Source organism: Amia ocellicauda, chromosome 16 (assembly GCF_036373705.1).
Source record: "Amia ocellicauda isolate fAmiCal2 chromosome 16, fAmiCal2.hap1, whole genome shotgun sequence".
In the NCBI taxonomy this organism is placed as follows: Eukaryota; Metazoa; Chordata; class Actinopteri; order Amiiformes; family Amiidae; genus Amia; species Amia ocellicauda.
In genome coordinates, this window is record NC_089865.1 from 24,096,913 (window position 1) to 24,114,507 (window position 17,595).

At 35.0% G+C, this 17,595-nt stretch overlaps 1 protein-coding gene across 1 annotated transcript in view; it reads right to left on the bottom strand.

Annotated features, from left to right (window-relative positions):
- Positions 1–2,607: 2,607 nt before the first annotated feature.
- Positions 2,608–17,595, bottom strand: part of ihha (Indian hedgehog signaling molecule a) — a 45,063-nt gene continuing 30,075 nt past the window's right edge. Inside the window, exon 3 of the mRNA XM_066688314.1 lies at positions 2,608–6,746. Coding sequence (XP_066544411.1) covers positions 6,076–6,746 — 671 coding nt within the window. The 3' untranslated portion in view covers positions 2,608–6,075. The remainder of the gene's footprint in view (positions 6,747–17,595) is intronic.

Sequence of the window (17,595 nt, forward strand, 5' to 3'; positions counted from 1 at the left end):
TACTTTTCTTACAAATAAAATTCAATGTTTAAAAATAAATTATCAAACAGAACGAAATTTCAATGTACCATTTGTAATTCAGTAATATGAAAAAATTGGTGAGTGAGAACAGAAATACAATGAATCGTTGATTATGGATTGTGGATTGGACAGATTGCTGTGTGTTCAGATATTGGTTATATTTTTAAAGAGGAACCTGTTTATGTGCAAATTAGACTCAAAGAAGAGTTAGGTTTTTGTATTTTGGTTTTGTCTGTCTGTTTTTTTCCAATCTCCAGTGTACTGTACATAAATAAATCACCTGATGTATTTTCCTAAACCCCAGCATTTAGAGCCCTGAGCACTGTGGCTAATCCTCCTACGGTGCTACAATATATAAACCCTCTTTTTTTATCTTTGAATTCATACAGCTATTGCAAACCTCCATCACTCTTCATATATCGTATGTCTGCTAATAAATAAATAAATAAATAAAAATAATAATAATTATTATTATTAATGGACACCAAACGAGCACAATGGGTCGAATGGCCTCCTCTCATTTGTAAACTTTCTTATGTTCTAATAATAATAAGGAACAAGACAAAACACTTCTACCCTAGAGAGGCTGTCAAAGAACACCTTCTATCTGAGAATTGGATGCAGATGGAACGGCACAACCTAAACCTGCCCGCACCTGAGCAGCCACAGGAGTTGCTTGTGTGGTGAATACTACATTTCCCCAGCCAACCTCCACCACTTTTATGTCTTTGCATTGAACACATTAAAAGATTTTTCAACATTTTATTTTTACCACCCTTAGCTATCAGAATAAGGAATGGTTTGATTCAATATGTTGAAAGGGTGGGAGCAATATCCTGCTTTTCATTTCTGGTTTCATATTCATCTGGTAACAGAAAAGGCCTATGGTAAAAATTGATATTATACAGAAGATTTGTTGACACCATATTTATAAACAAAGGAAGAAAGAGGCTGTTCATTCATGGACTTTAATTAAATTAATAGCATGTGAAATAAAGATGGCACCTTATCCAAGTTGCAAATATACAAAAAGAAACAAAAAAGAGATTATCTTGAAATGAAAACTATACAGATGCTAACTCATATATAATGTTATGTTAAACAAATCCAATATTAACAAAACAAAGTTGTACAACTCTATCTTAAATGTTTAGCTTTAAAAAAATAATTTTGAAGACTTTTGGTACTGTGCAGTTTCCTTTAGTCACCAAAGGTGAGATTACAAACACACAAACAAACAAAAAGACCACACAGAGACCAATAGGCAGTCAGTGTGTATTAGTACAAAAGCCATGACACTGAAGATACTTGAGTAGAAAGGGATGAGACGTGTTGTATCTGGAATACAGTATATTTTTTTATTCAATATACGTAAGTATTTAGTCTTTTGAATTTGAACACATCATATGGATAAACTTTTTTATTTTAAATTAAAATATTAACAAATACATATATAAAACAAAGTCCTAAAACAGCTGAAAGTAACTGAGGTTTTGACTGTCTGCAGTGTAATACAACTTTAAAGCTCAAATGAAAATTTGATTACACTGAATATACATGTATATGTTATACCAATTCACTATAGTATGGTCAGAAAATAGCATTAATAACTGTGTTATTAAGTAGTAGCAAGTGTCCTTTATGCCCATTGTCACTTTAAATGGTCTGTAATTGGGGCATAACACACATACACAGTCAGACTCTTCATTAATGTATAAAATATATATGAAACACTGGAATCGACTGCATTGCCTAAAGAAATTGGAAAACTATTCCCTTTTAATCAATCATTAAAACAATAAATAAATAAATACAAAATCTTGATATACAGTAGTATTATATTTTAACATTTTATTATTACAAATATTCCATAAACTTTTATTTTGTTCATAAACATTGGGAATTTGAACTGGTAACTACTATATTCAGCGCACAAATTGATAGTATTGAGTATCCTTTTGATTTATAGAAAATAATAATATTCTATTCGAGATGCCCAAATTGAATACGTTCATTCTTGTTTTGTATGGATCAAATAAAGAAAAGTCTCCCAAAATGAATTTGAATTAAAATTAATTCCACTGTTAATGTAGAATATAAGAGTGTGTGTGTTTATACTTCAGAGAACAAAAACAATCAGCTTTTTAAAAAACATTTCTTGGCAAAACTGTCTCAGACTTCCAGTTTAGCGGGTAGACCATGGGTTACATGTTGGTTCCAGTTCAAGCAGTACTTATTTAGTGGGTTAATATATATATATATATATATATATATATATATATATATACTTAATAACCCACTAAATACCTTTGTACTTCTCAGAGGGCTGCTCACATGAGAGAAAACCCATACTGGAATCTAATCCTCATGAAAAAAATACATAAATACACAAATAATGATAATAATAAATGTCGAGATTGAGATTATAGAAGTATCAACTATGGACAGCTAAGAATATTTTCAATTTTATGAACATCAATAATAATGACTGTCTATGTAATTAAACATCTGTGTCCATAGTTGATACTTCTATAATCTCAATCTCGACTTTTATTCTTATCATTATTTGTGTATTTATTTATTTTTTCGTGAGGATTAGATTCCAGTATGGGTTTTCTCTCATATGTGAGCAGGCTGTCTGAGCAGTACAAAGGGACTTTACAAATTTAAAGTCTTAGATTGCAGGAATATTCATTGACAAATATTTCAAATGGGCGATGTTAAATTTGAGGGAAGCAACTTGAAAAAGGACCTGCAACCTGCAATATCTTCATCTAGACAATTTGTAGAAAAAATAAACCAGGATATAAATCAAAAGTCAACAAGTAACATGTTGGATTTTGGCATTTCCCTATTAAACCCTAATTCAGATTATTGTAAACGCTTGTGCTCAACACACTACAAGAAGGACATGATGCCCTAGAAGGACAGAGTAATGCCTTGTTCCATATAATTGTCTTACATGGACAGGTACAGAGGATGGTTAGTCTCAAAGAGAAATTTGGTTATTCAAAATATTAATCACACTAAGAGTTTCAGGGGTCTGGAACAATCTCCCCAGCCATGCACATGAAGCTCACTTTAGGGTTCCTTCAAGAAACATCTTGATGATTTTCTATTGGGCTGTTGGATGTAACCTTACCATACCTAGCTGCTTAGTACTTGCAGGAACGATTCCTAGTCACAGTCTAAAATCAACTTGTTGATGTTGGTTCCCAGATTACTTTTTGTAGTAAAAAGAAGGCATTGTTTCAGTTGTTATACAACATTTTGGTATGCTATTACATTAAGGATAATGAAACCAAATACAAAAAGATTTTTAAAATATAATATATATATCAGGCACACAACACAAAGTCCATAGCTGCCTCTGCTGTTAAATTGAAGACACATTCAACAGCAGTTACATATCTGAGACAGCTTGTTCAACAGAGGAGTCAGTTATCTTTTCATGTAGAAAAATATATTAGCAATCCAGGGAGTAGACAATAGAGCCTGGTACAAGAAAAATGGTACAAGAAGCATGAAGCTGTTTGGTGTTCAAGAAGGCAATATGATGTGGGCTGGGATGATTCCCTATGCATGTGGACCAATTTCCATTGCCCTACAGTTTACCATTTGCATGATACAGTTATTTGAACATGTATTGTGTATACATGTGAATGGCTCAGCTGGTTTGAATGGTTCTAATAACATCAATCTCTGTCCATTCCTATATGCTCACCAGTCAGTGGATTGACAATGGCTGGAGGCGGAGATGCTTATAAAATATAAATGTACACTGTGTTCCAATTTGACTGCAATCTTCCTAAGAAAGTAGAACTATACATAAACCATCAGCTTATGCAAAAATGTATTGTCGATTTCAAAAGTAAACGTAACAGGGTATCTATCTAGGTCTAGAAAAAGGGTATGTTTTACTGGCATTTTAGCTATGTTACTCCTATTCAATTATTTTCCCTTAGAAGTTATCACATAGAAATCTGATGATCATGTGTCTATTATCACCCTGTTATATTACATAGGTTGAAGATGGCAATGCAAGATCATTTTTTGAGTATCCATGCAAGAAAACTATGCGTCAAACTGCAGGGCTAGAACAGTGAGCTGCAGTTTGATGGTAAATTGTATTATTTGATTGATTAATTGAATAGTACCTCCTTGCACTGTTGTCTTCCAAGGGACAGATTTCAGAACATGACACAAAACAAATCTAGAGCAGGAGACCCCCATACTGGTCCTGGGGGGCTGCAGTATCTTCAGGTTTTCATTCCACTAGAGAACTGTGCCTAATCTGTGCTTACTCTGTCCAGTTCTGAGAGTGAATTTTATGAAGACATGCAAACACCAGCTGGTCTGTAGCACTCCAGGACCAGGACTGATCTAGAATGATCAGCTTTCCCATTTCTCTGGTATTTGAAAGTAATCCTCAGCATTGTTCAGTAATGTTGGCAATGTGCTGAAGACCCATTCAACTGGAAATGCATCCCCACAAAATCTGGTTCTAGTCCTTGGTCCTTTTGAGCCCCAATCCAACATGTTATATAGGTCACCCTTACATTATCAACTGAAATTCAGTCCTTTAGAGATAATGAGACCAATCTTGCTTTCTAATCCTAATAATAACTAATAGCATGACACACACGAAAGCTAAACCAAGTATGTGCTCCATTTCTACACTTCACAGATGACACTTGCTAATCTGCTTGAACCTGATTTTTTTTCCTCTTCATGTAATCACATGAGTGGTTTGTTATCAGTTATCATGCTTTTCGTGAACTGGAAAATTCTAATAAGAATACCAGGAACATTTCATTAAAGTTTGAATTGTTATCTTTCTTTTACTGTTCAGACTTAAGATTGAATGATATTTTTGACAGATACACTTTTAAAAGATTATATTAGTTTCATAGTATTTTGTTATTTTTTAGCACCCCTTTTCTTTTGGATTGTCTTCAGAAATCCCTGCAAGCAATCTCCAAGATTTCTTCTGTGATTTCTTTCTATTTCTTCTAAAGTTAAGAATTAAGTGGTGGCCCCTTGTGGGAAAATATGTCAACTCAACCATTTAAAATAATGATAACATTACATAATTCAACATAAACCTGTGTTAAAGCATGGGAGTCTAAATACAAATTTGAATAACCATGTATAGACGTAAACCACATGTTTCTGTAAATCAAGCAAAACTAGAAAGGGATCACTTCAGTATGATATTGATCTGAAGAAATTAGATTTTTCTTATGAATTGTTAATTACATTTATTAAGCTGATTTGTAAATATATAAATAAAATATACCAGCTACGAAAGCAGATGTGTCATGTCCCAGTCTAAAGCCAGGATTAAATCCTAAGTGCAAAACCCACCCACCAGACTCTGATACTCTTTTTATTGTCTTTTTCTGTTTACCAGAGGCTTCTACTCAATAAGATTACTATAATTAAGTATCTGAGTTTGTAATATTATATTGGCTGTTGATTTAATCCTCATCTTAATGTTTTATTTTGTATAAAAAATAAACATATTATTGTTTGAACAATTTTACATAACTGGTGTTATTTTAAATTGCTCTGCAATTTTTTTAGTAAATTAATCAGCAGTCTAATTATTAATTGTGACCATTAACATGGACACATGGACATTTTATGTGTGGGTGGTCAGTGCTGCCAAAAAACTGCAACTTTTCCACCTTTGATCTTAACATCTCCACAAATGTATTTTGTTCTGTACCAGTGCAAGATACATAATGTATCTGGAAATAATTCCATCTGATTAATAAATTAGTTTTTTCAACCCAATTTTTTATGAAACAATACAACTGAGAGGAAAGTAAGGAAATCAAACAATGAATACCAGAAACCACTCTTTTGTCAATATGATGGGCCTTATCTAATGTGACACAGTAGAGCTCCCTTGTGCTGTGGAAGATGTACAGTCCCTCTGTGTGTAACACAGATAACAGTAGAGAGAGTCTGAGATAGCCCCGCAGAAACACTAGGCTGTGGGCCCCCTAATAGTCAAACACAATGGAAATTGTTGGTTTAGAGGTGTGATCATCTCTCGATCTCAGCCATCCCCAAGGGGTGGAAGTGCTTGGAGTCCAAGAAGAGTGTCCCAAGGCGGTAGAGGAGCCTGGGATACCAGTGGAGGCCATTCCCCTGTCCACCAGATGGCCCTATCAGACTGTACAGCAGCCTAAGAGGGGCAAATGCCCATTGGGCCACTGCGTGTTTGTCAAAGGTGGCATAGCAAGAAGCCAGGACACCGTTCACCACCACTGTTCCCTGGCGTGTAAGTGGGGCATACACCCCCAGGTCCTCTTGTACGCCTACTGAATTGATCCGGACTGATCGCAGTTCCCCCTGACCCCTGGGCACCAGCACACACTGCCCCAGCTGAGCCTCACTGGCGTATATCGTCCGCCACTCCCCTGAGCCCATGCCTGCTGAGCAGTTGGTGGCCACAAACAGAAGATGGGCGGCAGTGAGGGCCAACTCCCTTGGGAACTCTTCTTCAGTCCGAATGGTGTAAAAGAGCTTCCTGGCTAAGGGGTCCTTGTCCAAGAAAGTGATGAATTCGCTGTAGAGCAGCTGCCCATCAACCGAGGCGGCTAAAATACGTTCCCCGGGCTGAAGGTCCCTCAGTGCCTTTTGCTTTCCTGTCTCCAGGCTCACCAATGCCTTCCCAGGAAAGCAGCCTCCTGTCTTGGCTGCTACTGAATGTTCTGAAGAGAAGAAACAAAACAAAACAACAATCACTTTATTATCCTGCAATAACTCTTTGCTAATTTCGGTGTCCTAACAAAACTTAAATATGTTAAATAAATATGGTATTTCATATACTTTATTGTACTCTTGTAAACCTTATAAGTCAGCTTGGATAATGGCCACAACTAAATGTATATATATTATTATTATTATTATTATTATTATTATTATTATTAATAATAATAATAATAATAATAATAATAATAATAATAATAATAATATAATTAATGTAAAAACTCAGTCCTCCTCAGATATATAATTCACACTTAGATACCCCTTTATATATGTCTAAAAGGTGCCATACACTAATCACCTGCATTTACCATAACTACATATAATTACACAATTGCATTAAACAACATCAAAAATAATTATGAATTTTGGGGGGGAGATTATATTGTTGCTGTTGTTGTGTTGTATTGATTTACCCCAATACAAACATTTGATCACAAAAAAAAAAAATATATATATATATATATATGAATACCTTAACTTTTTTCTTACATCCTATTAGATATTTTTGCCTCTACCTAAATTGTTACTTGCCACTCAGTATTATAGCTAATAGATGCATAAAAGAACAGAGTGGGAAATTTGTTCAGTGTTACACAGTCAAACAAATGGGCTCCAGAACATTGTTCCACAGTCTATGGCTTCCTCGCTACAGGCAGTCAGGTCTGCGTTCAGAAGGGACTCCATATTCCATATTAGAATGAGCAACCCCAAAATCTACAGAATCCTCCAATGTTCCATCACTTTATTTGAGAGTGTGCATAATTTCTATGTGAAGGCTGCTTGTTTAAACACAACAGGAGCTGGCAGTGTAAAGCTCAATAGAAAATCAGTCAGAACACACACAAGAGGATCTGAAGCAAGCAAGAATGACACAAGAAAGTGGATGATTTAAATGTACCCTGTAATGGATGCAGTGGCCATTAAATGGCTGACTGGGGTATATAAGTGCACAGTTTATTGCTTTGACTCAGCTACAGATGCTTTATTGGCTATCAATCCAAGGTATCTACTGTTCTATTTCTAGTATCTTCAAACAATCTCACCAACCATCCCACCACCTTTGTGACTGTTGCCACATCTCTTTATAGACTTTCTTATTCATTGATGTGGTTGCGGCCCCACTTCTGTAAATACCTTTGTAGTGAATCAGTTACAGGCTGTCAAATAGAGTCCAAGATAACCCCTCCCCCCCCATCTACCCCCCCTACACATACACCCTCCCCACCACTTCTCCGGAAACCATCGCTGAATCTTTCCCTCTGATGATATATACTGTACAAGCAGGCTGAGAAAAAGTGAGACTCTACATCTGGAGAAACCAGCTGTGGTTTAAATGACTGCAATAAGTCACTGGGGATGGTAGTTAAAACTATAATGAAGGACAACTAGTCTGAGACGATCTTCATAATTATAGTGGAAAAGTGGTATAATTAATATTTTTTAATACTGGCAGCAACTGGATCAATTGCATAACAGTATAATGATTTTTTGTATTTTTATGGTTTTGAGCTTTGGCATCTTAGTACTACAAACAATAATGTTCATTAGTCTTAGGAAAAAAGTATTCTTAATTAATTATTGTTAATTTATGTTTTTTAGTGGGTGTTAAATAAGAAGAGTCTTTCAACATGTACTGTATGAGCAATGGTCTGTTTCTGCCTGTTTTTGTAACTGTTTCTACATGTTTCTATATTTTTAAATTAGTACTTTTATAAGGAAAACATTACCACCACAGCACTAAATGGCTTTGAATTGTGTAAATTCCTAAATCTAATGATTAAATAAATGTATCTTTTAGATTCATTTAAAGATGCCCGGATATTTAACATTGGATATCGATCAGGCTTTCAATGGTATTTTATTTTATTGTTTGACATTGGGAATGCTGGAACTTATGCATATGTATGCACACACTCAATGATATGTATATCTGTGTATTTATGTGTATGTCCTACCATGCTGAAAGTATGAATAGCCTTCATTTGAACCAGTCTGGGCTTAAATACTTAAAGCTGCATGGATGTAGGTATTGAATTATTTTATGTAAATATAAAACAATCAGTTTATTTTCCCCTCTATAATTGTTGCATTTCAACTGAAGTGAATTACTTGCATACCACATACAAACATGAAAAATGAAAAATTGTGTCAATAGGGCCTCCTATGTGCTCCTTACACTGTCAGATAACCCTGATATAATTAAGAGTTACTTTAACAAACAATGGTAATTACCATAGATTAGAAACAGATTAAATCATGGAATGCTAGCAGAACTTTCTTCATAAATAGGATAAAATAACTGATTCTCTTCAATAGGAAATAAGTACTTTAGGGAGACTTGATTAAGATACCCAAAATCTTTAAAGGCCTGAACAAATTACTTGCTTCAAACTCAATATAGAAACGAGGACATGAATGAACAGATCGTATTTTATTTTATGTTGTTTTAATTTAATTTACTTTATCCATCCCTCCATATTCAATAACCACTTAATCCAGTACATGGTCTCTCTTAAGGCAGGGTACAGGATATGTGCTAGTTTATTTTATTATTTATTCTGATGCACAAATTTATTGTAATGTAACACCAGCCTCTTACAAGTGTTTTAATTAATTAATTTGCACCTGATAACTGTTTACATTACTTGACGACACTGAATTGGATGGCTAATTTCAGTAGTTATTAACTTCAGTTTGATTATTTTTTATTTCTGTAAAAACAGTAAATACATGAGTTCCCTTGTTTTAATCAAAACACAGGCCAATTGCGCCAGCCTCATGACTTGATTGTTAGCCTAAAAGCTCAAATTAACTAATCAAGCCTGTCCTATGAAATAGATCACAAATTTTGACCTCCCTCAGAATTAGAAATTAGAAATTTGTACTCAATCATTTCCTGTCAGAAGCCACTTTATACTATGTATAGATAAAAATGCAATAGGGTATGGGTTTGTAATTCGTGGTTTGTGGATTGGTCAATGTTTTGATGTGGTCCAGGGTTTCATTAGGTGATGATCATATCAGCTACTGGCTAAATATGAAAATACCCCACAGTAACGAGAGACATTCATGACATTCCTGTAATTGATAGATTTTTCTTAGGTATAACCAACACATATTTAATGTTTTAATTAAGAGAAAGGATGAAGCGCTGTCTCTTACACATAAATATGTCAAGGACTTAATCATGGGAAGCATGAGTCTTTTAATTGAAGGAAAATCTCAATAGATTACAAGCCTCGTTACAATAAAATATATCTAAAAAAATATAATGATATGATCAAATGAAATCTTTGTATATATGTCACTCCACAGCATGTGTTTAAGGCAATAGTATATCTGATGGGTTTGTACCTGCAGGAGATATTCCGTTTACGGAAGATGTTTTGCATATTCTGGTGACTATTATATTTAAGCTGTGTGTAATTGAGTAGTAAGTTCTGCAAAATCAGTGAAAAGCACATATCCTTGAATATTTTAGGCAGGTTTTAAGTGCAACAAAATATAGTCAAACAGACTTATTTTTTTGTTTGTTTGGACTGTTGTCAATATTGATGCAAACGCATCAGTCGGAGATAATATCTTAATTGTCCTTCATTATTTTATAATACGCCAGTGTTAGGTGAGTTGATGACCTCATGATGATTGTTTAAATGTGTATTATTAAATTGGCTCAACTGACAGCTTCAAACTCAATGTAGTTAGTATATTATAGTATAGTCTGTATGTGAATGCATGTTGTCAAGTAATATGACTTTCCCTTTGAATTTCGCAGGACCTGACTTATGTCACGTGACATAGTAGAACTGAATGACTTCTGGGAAAGTGATAAAGACATACATCATTTGTGTTCTATACTTGTCCCCCCAGCCATCCAGGATCCGAATGTACAAATATTTGGGAAAGGTAAGAACCAGGAACAGATAAGAAAGGGATGAGATAAAGGATCTGAAAGAACGAACAAGGGGAAATGCCGATTCAGAAACAAAGGAGTGTGTTAATCATCGGAGGCAGCCCTTATCTACCCATTGTAACTTTCAGTCTGTATGACACCTCACAGTCTCACTGCCTGGTCCCTCGAACTGGTGTTCACTTTAACAGCAGAAATAATATATAATTATACAAAATAACAACATTTGCCCAAAAGTTACAAAATACGGATTTTAAGCTGTCATAATATGTCAATATCTATATTTATACACATATAGTTGAAAAATATTCACATACTTCATCTGAAATTGTTATCTATGATTCATTTAATTAATAAATACTGTTATTTAAACTTGCTTTTCAGCAAGGATTTTAAACTGGATTCAGCTTGGACTTGGGACAGTTTTCACAATGTCCTAAACTAGTCAACTGGAATCTTTTCAGTTTTAGTTGGTGTTGACTAAGCTCTTACTGCATACTCTTATCATCATTATAATCATTATTAATTATTTTAAGTAGCAACCGCCTAAGCAGATAGTATATTACAGGCTTTTTAAGTATTTTTAAGATTGAGTGTATTTTACTTGGTTACTGGGTGTACCTGGTTACTCAGTATTTATTTGATACCATATTTAGATTCACATTTATATTGCATAATATTTTATTTCTTTGCTTGTTTTATTATTATGATTATGATTATGATTATGATTATTATTGAAGCTGAAGGACATGTAAAAAAGATATTCTAATCTAAACAATTGTTTTGTCTCTAATAAAGGTCAAAGGCCATGTCCTATGAAGCGTTCTGTACTTTTTCAGTAATTATGAGTCATTGATTTGCATGAGTCATTAAGCCATTGGTTCGCTGAGGAGACAGGTGAAAAATTAAGGTAATGCAGAGTTTAAAAAAAGAATCTTAACAACAGCCCTTCAGTCATTGTGAGTATTAAGGTTACATTACGATTGGTTTGCTTTATCACATTCTGGAGCACTGCACAAAACTGAGATTTTTAACTTAATAAACTCCCTGCCTATGCACAGTACAGTGCCGAATTTATATCTTGGGGAAAACAAAAATCTATCTATATCTATTCATATGTCTACTTATGTACAGGTATTTTTAAAATGTCTTAATACTAAAAAGGAAATGAATTGTTTTTAGTCTAAGTGTTTTAAGACAGAACTTGGGTGTCTGAAACAAGAAATAAAGTCAACATGTTCAAGGAGATTCCCTGAGATGTTTCAGGCAATGGCTGGAAGAGACACTGGGATCAATAAGCTACCAAATAAGCTAGATGGACTAGTTACAGCTCCTCTTGTTTGAAACCATTCTTATGTTCTTTGGTATAGGAGAAACCCACCTTAGGTTAATGATATTACATTAATCATTAGTAGGGAGCAAACTCTGTTAACAACAGAAGAGGAGAAACGCAATGGTGGAGACAATGGGACTATCACTGGAACTTGCAATTCCACTTTATCTTTCTGGTAATTGTTTGTGTTGGGTTCTGCATCATGCAGGTATCTATCAAAGTCAAGATATGTGATATTATATCATTTAAATACAGAGGGAAGTATTGTATGGTCATTTTTTGTATATCAGATTTGCTTGGCAAGTCACAGGAAAGAGAAAGCCATATAAGAAGGGATATAGCGAAGATATTTTGTTTAATTAATATTATGCAGCCCAGTTGTTGGTTTTCTATTTAATACAAAATGATTTTTGGAAACTAAAAGAATTATCAAAATAAAAAAAGACCCAGATCATTAAATCAGTCTACATGTCTAGATTTGCAATCTGCATTAAATAATAAAATGGCAAAACCGGTACCATTGTAGAGGCAAATGCATTTGAGATAAGTAAACTCACACTGGACACTGTATGTTAACTAAAGTGGTTTAGATGCAGACACAATTAGGTGCTGCCAGAAAGATTGTACTATGTAATAAGTACACAGTATAGGAGTCCTATATGATATTGTTGCATTGCAGTGATGTCTATAGATTTTAACCTTTAAAAGTTAAATGTCTGACAATATGCTCTCTATAGCATACTCACCTATTCAGAGTGCACCATTAGATCCCACTGTCAATCTGTGCTTTGCAACCTCTAAAATATTATCACCATTAACCTGCTACTTCACAGATAAAATCAAAAGCTCCCTTTGTTCAGTTCTTAGTTCTTCTGCAAGCTGCCATTGCTGCACAATTGTACTGCATTTTTGTATAACTTTGCATTGTTACAATACACATTTTCTGATATCATGCAACTTTAACACAACGTAACTTCAGATGAGTACTATCTTGCACCACACTCTAAATTATCCACATTTGTACCAGATTTTACAAATATCCAATATTGGTCAAAACGTTAAAGGAATTAAGTCACAGCATCACTTATTCAACACAGATTTAAAGCCATGACATTCCTTAAATGTTTTGGTCATCCAAATACATACATACATACATACATACATACAAAATATTCCCGTATCCCTGTCAATATTGCCCCCCCTTGCCTGTGTAATTGCTGTTTTTAATCCATGTCCATTTCTCAGTTAAATTACAGAGATCAAGCATTCAGTCATTTCCTTTCCATTAAAATAACAATATTATACAAGCAGTTGATACAGAGTTTTGCTCTCAATTCATTATTATCATAATTTTAAGCATTAGGTAATGGCACGCTGACTAATTCATTACTCTAACAGGTGCATTGCTCCACATCTCCTGATTACCATTTATAAAAACATTATTTATCTTAATACAAATAGATTTTAAAGCCATGATATTTACTGTAGCAGTGGCAGCTCTGCATTGCATTTCTAAGAATATGGAGAACAAATGGAATTAGTATCTGTACTATATAACTCAGAGCCTGTAAAGCAAAAAAAAAAAAAAAAAATGAAGGTTAAGCAATATAAAACCTCGGCAAACCATTGCACACCCATCACCCACAAAAATAGTCAACTCCATAAAGTACACTGTGAATCTGCTTTATCTTGTTACTTGGGCCTAAATCAGCCCTAATAAGTATACATATGCCTGGTGTGCAAATACTTATTTGACTACTTAAATACTTATACTTAATCACATGACATGGTTAGTGTCTGCATGGACATGACCTAATTAAATTATATGCATAGATTTCACCTTTACATCTTCAAAAGCAATGGAATTCAGGGAACTTAAAACAGGATCCTTTCCATTATTTCCAGAAAATGGATGGTTATATTTTAAGAATATACTACTTGCTCAGGATTTTTTTTACCAAAATTTAGCAAACTGAGGAAAAAACATTGGCCAAAATGGTTTAATAGAGGTATGCAAAAAAATATCAAGAGAAAGAAAATGTTGTATAGCGCATACAAAAGGGCGAAACAAAATACAAAGAATATGTTGAACTGCAAAGAGATGTTAAGAAATGGATCAGGAAAGCAAAGAGGGAAATATAAAGAAACAGCTTGTCGAGCTAAAACTAAAGCAAAGAGCATTTTTCAATACTACAACAGCAAAAGGTCAATAAAGGAGGAAGTGAAACAGCTAAAAGGCAAAAATTGAAGTATCTTGGAAAATTAACAGATGTGGCAAATGTTCTAAACGAGTTTAAACATGCAACTGCAGCTGTGGATCACGTGAAAGCATATGATATGATATACTTCAAATTGGAAGCTCAAAAAAATATCAAGAGAAAGAAAATGTTGTATAGCGCATATAAAAGGGCGAAACAAAATACAAAGAATATGTTGAACTGCAAAGAGATGTTAAGAAAGGGATCAGGAAAGCAAAGAGGGAAATATAAAGAAAGCTTGTCGAGCCAAATCTAAAGCAAAGAGCATTTTTCAATACTACAACAGCAAAAGGTCAATAAAGGAGGAAGTGAAACAGCTAAAAGGCAAAAATCGAAGTATCTTGGAAAATTAACAGATGTCGCAAATGTTCTAAACGAGTTTAAACATGCAACTGCAGCTGTGGATCACGTGAAAGCATATGATATGATATACTTCAAATTGGGTGATTTAAGTAGATGGATTATGAACTGGCTGATGTATTGGAAACAGGGTGTCGATAAGAGGAGTTGCTTCTAACTGGAGTGAGGTTGTTAGTGGAGTTCCACAGGGATCAGTATTAGGGCCTTTGCTTTTCCTAATGTATATTAATGATCTGGACTCTGGGATAGTTAGCAAACTTGTCAAATTTGCAGATGATACTAAAATAGGTGGCTCAGCAGATACAATCTCGGCAGCACAGGTTATTCAAAGGGACTTGGATAATATTCAGTTGTGGGCCCACACCTGGCAGATGAAATTAAATGTGGACAAGTGCAAGGCAGGTAACAAAAATGTCCACTATAATTACACTATGGGAGGAATAGAACTAGATGAAGTAATGCATGAGAAAGACCTAAGAGTCTATGTGGACTCCTCACTTTCTCCATTCAAACAATGTGGGGAAGCAATAAAAAAAGCAAGATTCAGGTCTTCAACATCATGAACGGCATCGACCACATCAAACCAGAGGAGCTTTTCCAGATCAGCAGGGACACGTACCCGGGGACACAAATGGAAATTGGGCTTCAAGGCACTCAAGACAGAAAACAGGATACACTTTTTCACCCAGAGAGTTGTCACAATCTGGAACAAACTCCCCAGCGATGTGGTTGAAGCTGAACATTTGGGAACATTTAAAAATAGACTGGATAGTATTGAACTGGATAGTACAAATGAGCACGATGGGTCGAATGGCCTCATCTCGTTTGTAAACTTTCTTATGTTCTTATGTTCAGTCCATGGACAAGGACATCAATAATTAAGTGCTATAAGGCCAGAATCTCTGCAATAATCCTGCCTTGCACAGATTAAATGGTTTGTTATTGCCTGATGTTCTGTTTTTGTTATACTTTCCTTTCTTTCTCCCTGTTTTTGAAAGTCCCACTCTTTCAGCTGTGTTTCCCATTTTAAAATGCTGTTTTGAGCAATGAGAGCAGTTCTGTATAGTTTGAGCAAGATCTTCTTTTTATAAAGTAGAGAATATAGAGATGTCTAGTAGGGACTATCTCCACTGAATCAAATTTCCCCAGACATCCACTCAGTTCCAATCAGGGAGGAATAAAGCCAATATAGTACTATTGTTGAACCTCGGATAAGAATAGAACTTTGCTGCAGTGTGGGCTTGTCTTTGCACAATGTGTCAGCTAGTGTAAACTGCACTTCTTTAAAATCTCTATTTAAATCTGCGCTACTCACTTGGTTAATCTTGTAAATTAGGCCAAAAAAACTAAACAGGTAGCTACCTTAAACAGAGTCACTATCAACAACCCATATATGCATACTGATCCACGTCTCGTAGGTTCATCTTGTTGCTTTTTGGACAAGGGTGGCTGCTACGTTCATAGGCATCACAGACAATTCAAGAAGCCTTTCTCTGTGCCCAGTGAGAACCTGTGTTGGACGTGCACTGGAGATTGTCACCAGTACTGTATTCTAGATAGGGACAATGTCAAATGATTTGCAGTTTTTTTTTTGTCATGAGTCCATTTCTCATCGTTCTCTGTGCGTCTTCCCCCCAGCTGTTATTCTTCAGGGGAATATTCAATATTCTATGAGTTAGTGCTACTCTCTCTCGCTCTCACGTTTCCTTTTCTTTATTTCTCTCTTTCTCTTTCTTTTTTATTAAGGGGAAAATCTCTGAGGTTCCGTTTGTCTGTACCACAAAAAAAGCCCAGAGGCTATGTTGCCACGACGATCAAGTCAGCGAATGGTGAGCTGCGAACCGATCTGGGCAGAAGGAGAAAAAGGGAGGAAGGGAGGGGAAGAGAAAACAAGCAAGAGAAAGAAAACAAAAACAAGAAAGAGAGAAAAAAGAAAACAGACTTTCAGACAATGCTAAGAGGGGAAAGAAAAGGGGGGGGCACGTCGACAGTAGCAGCTTTTGAGATGGACAACACTTGTGGACAATTAACATTCTCACACTGTATTAAGCATTTTACTTGTAAAACAGTGTTTTTTAAGACAAAAAATAAATAAAACAGTAGTTTCTGATTAAATGACAATAAAGTGTGGGAGTATTTTGCAAGAGCATGTTGTCTTTGTCATTGCCTAACCCTCTCTATTTTCAGAACACAGTCCATTTACCATGAATGGCAATTGTGGTATCAAAAACAAAAAATACTGCAGCTAAGGATGTGATCTCAGGTCTGGGTTTTGAAGTAAATAACAGGTGACTGTGTGTTTAACGTTGCCTCACTGAAAGCCCAAATAAATACCACATGCCAAAAAAGCTCCTACTTTGACATGTATGAATGAGTCTAACCCAATGAAGGGTAGACAAATTTTGGATACATATCCGCATGCATACACACATATGAGGAATTTCAGTTCATTTCACTTGATTACCTGATCACCCGAACACATTTCTTAATGCATACTTTTCTAATTTATGCATATATCAAATATATACATATTAAAAAGCGTATTAATTAATAGCAGATAAAGGTTTCAGTCCATTAAACACAGCTGTTTCAAAAAAACACTTCCAAGCATCAAATGACAGTGTTAGCAAGCTGAGCATTAGCAATGTCAGTGTTAGTCCTTAGTCTGACATTTGATTGCCATCAAGTGTTTTGTCTGGTAGCAAGTGGTCTATTTTAATTAATGTTTCTCTTTTATGCAACCAAGTTCATTGTTGAGGTCGACACTTTGGTAGCCTTCAAGAAAGCAACTCTATCACCATCCTAAATTATGAAGTTATATTGAATGGCCTGCTGTAGTGTGCACCCTTTTTTAATTTTACTTTGTTATTTGGCCTCTGGACGGGGGGCTTCAGAGTGCAAGAGTCTCTAATACTGGCTATGCTTAAGCA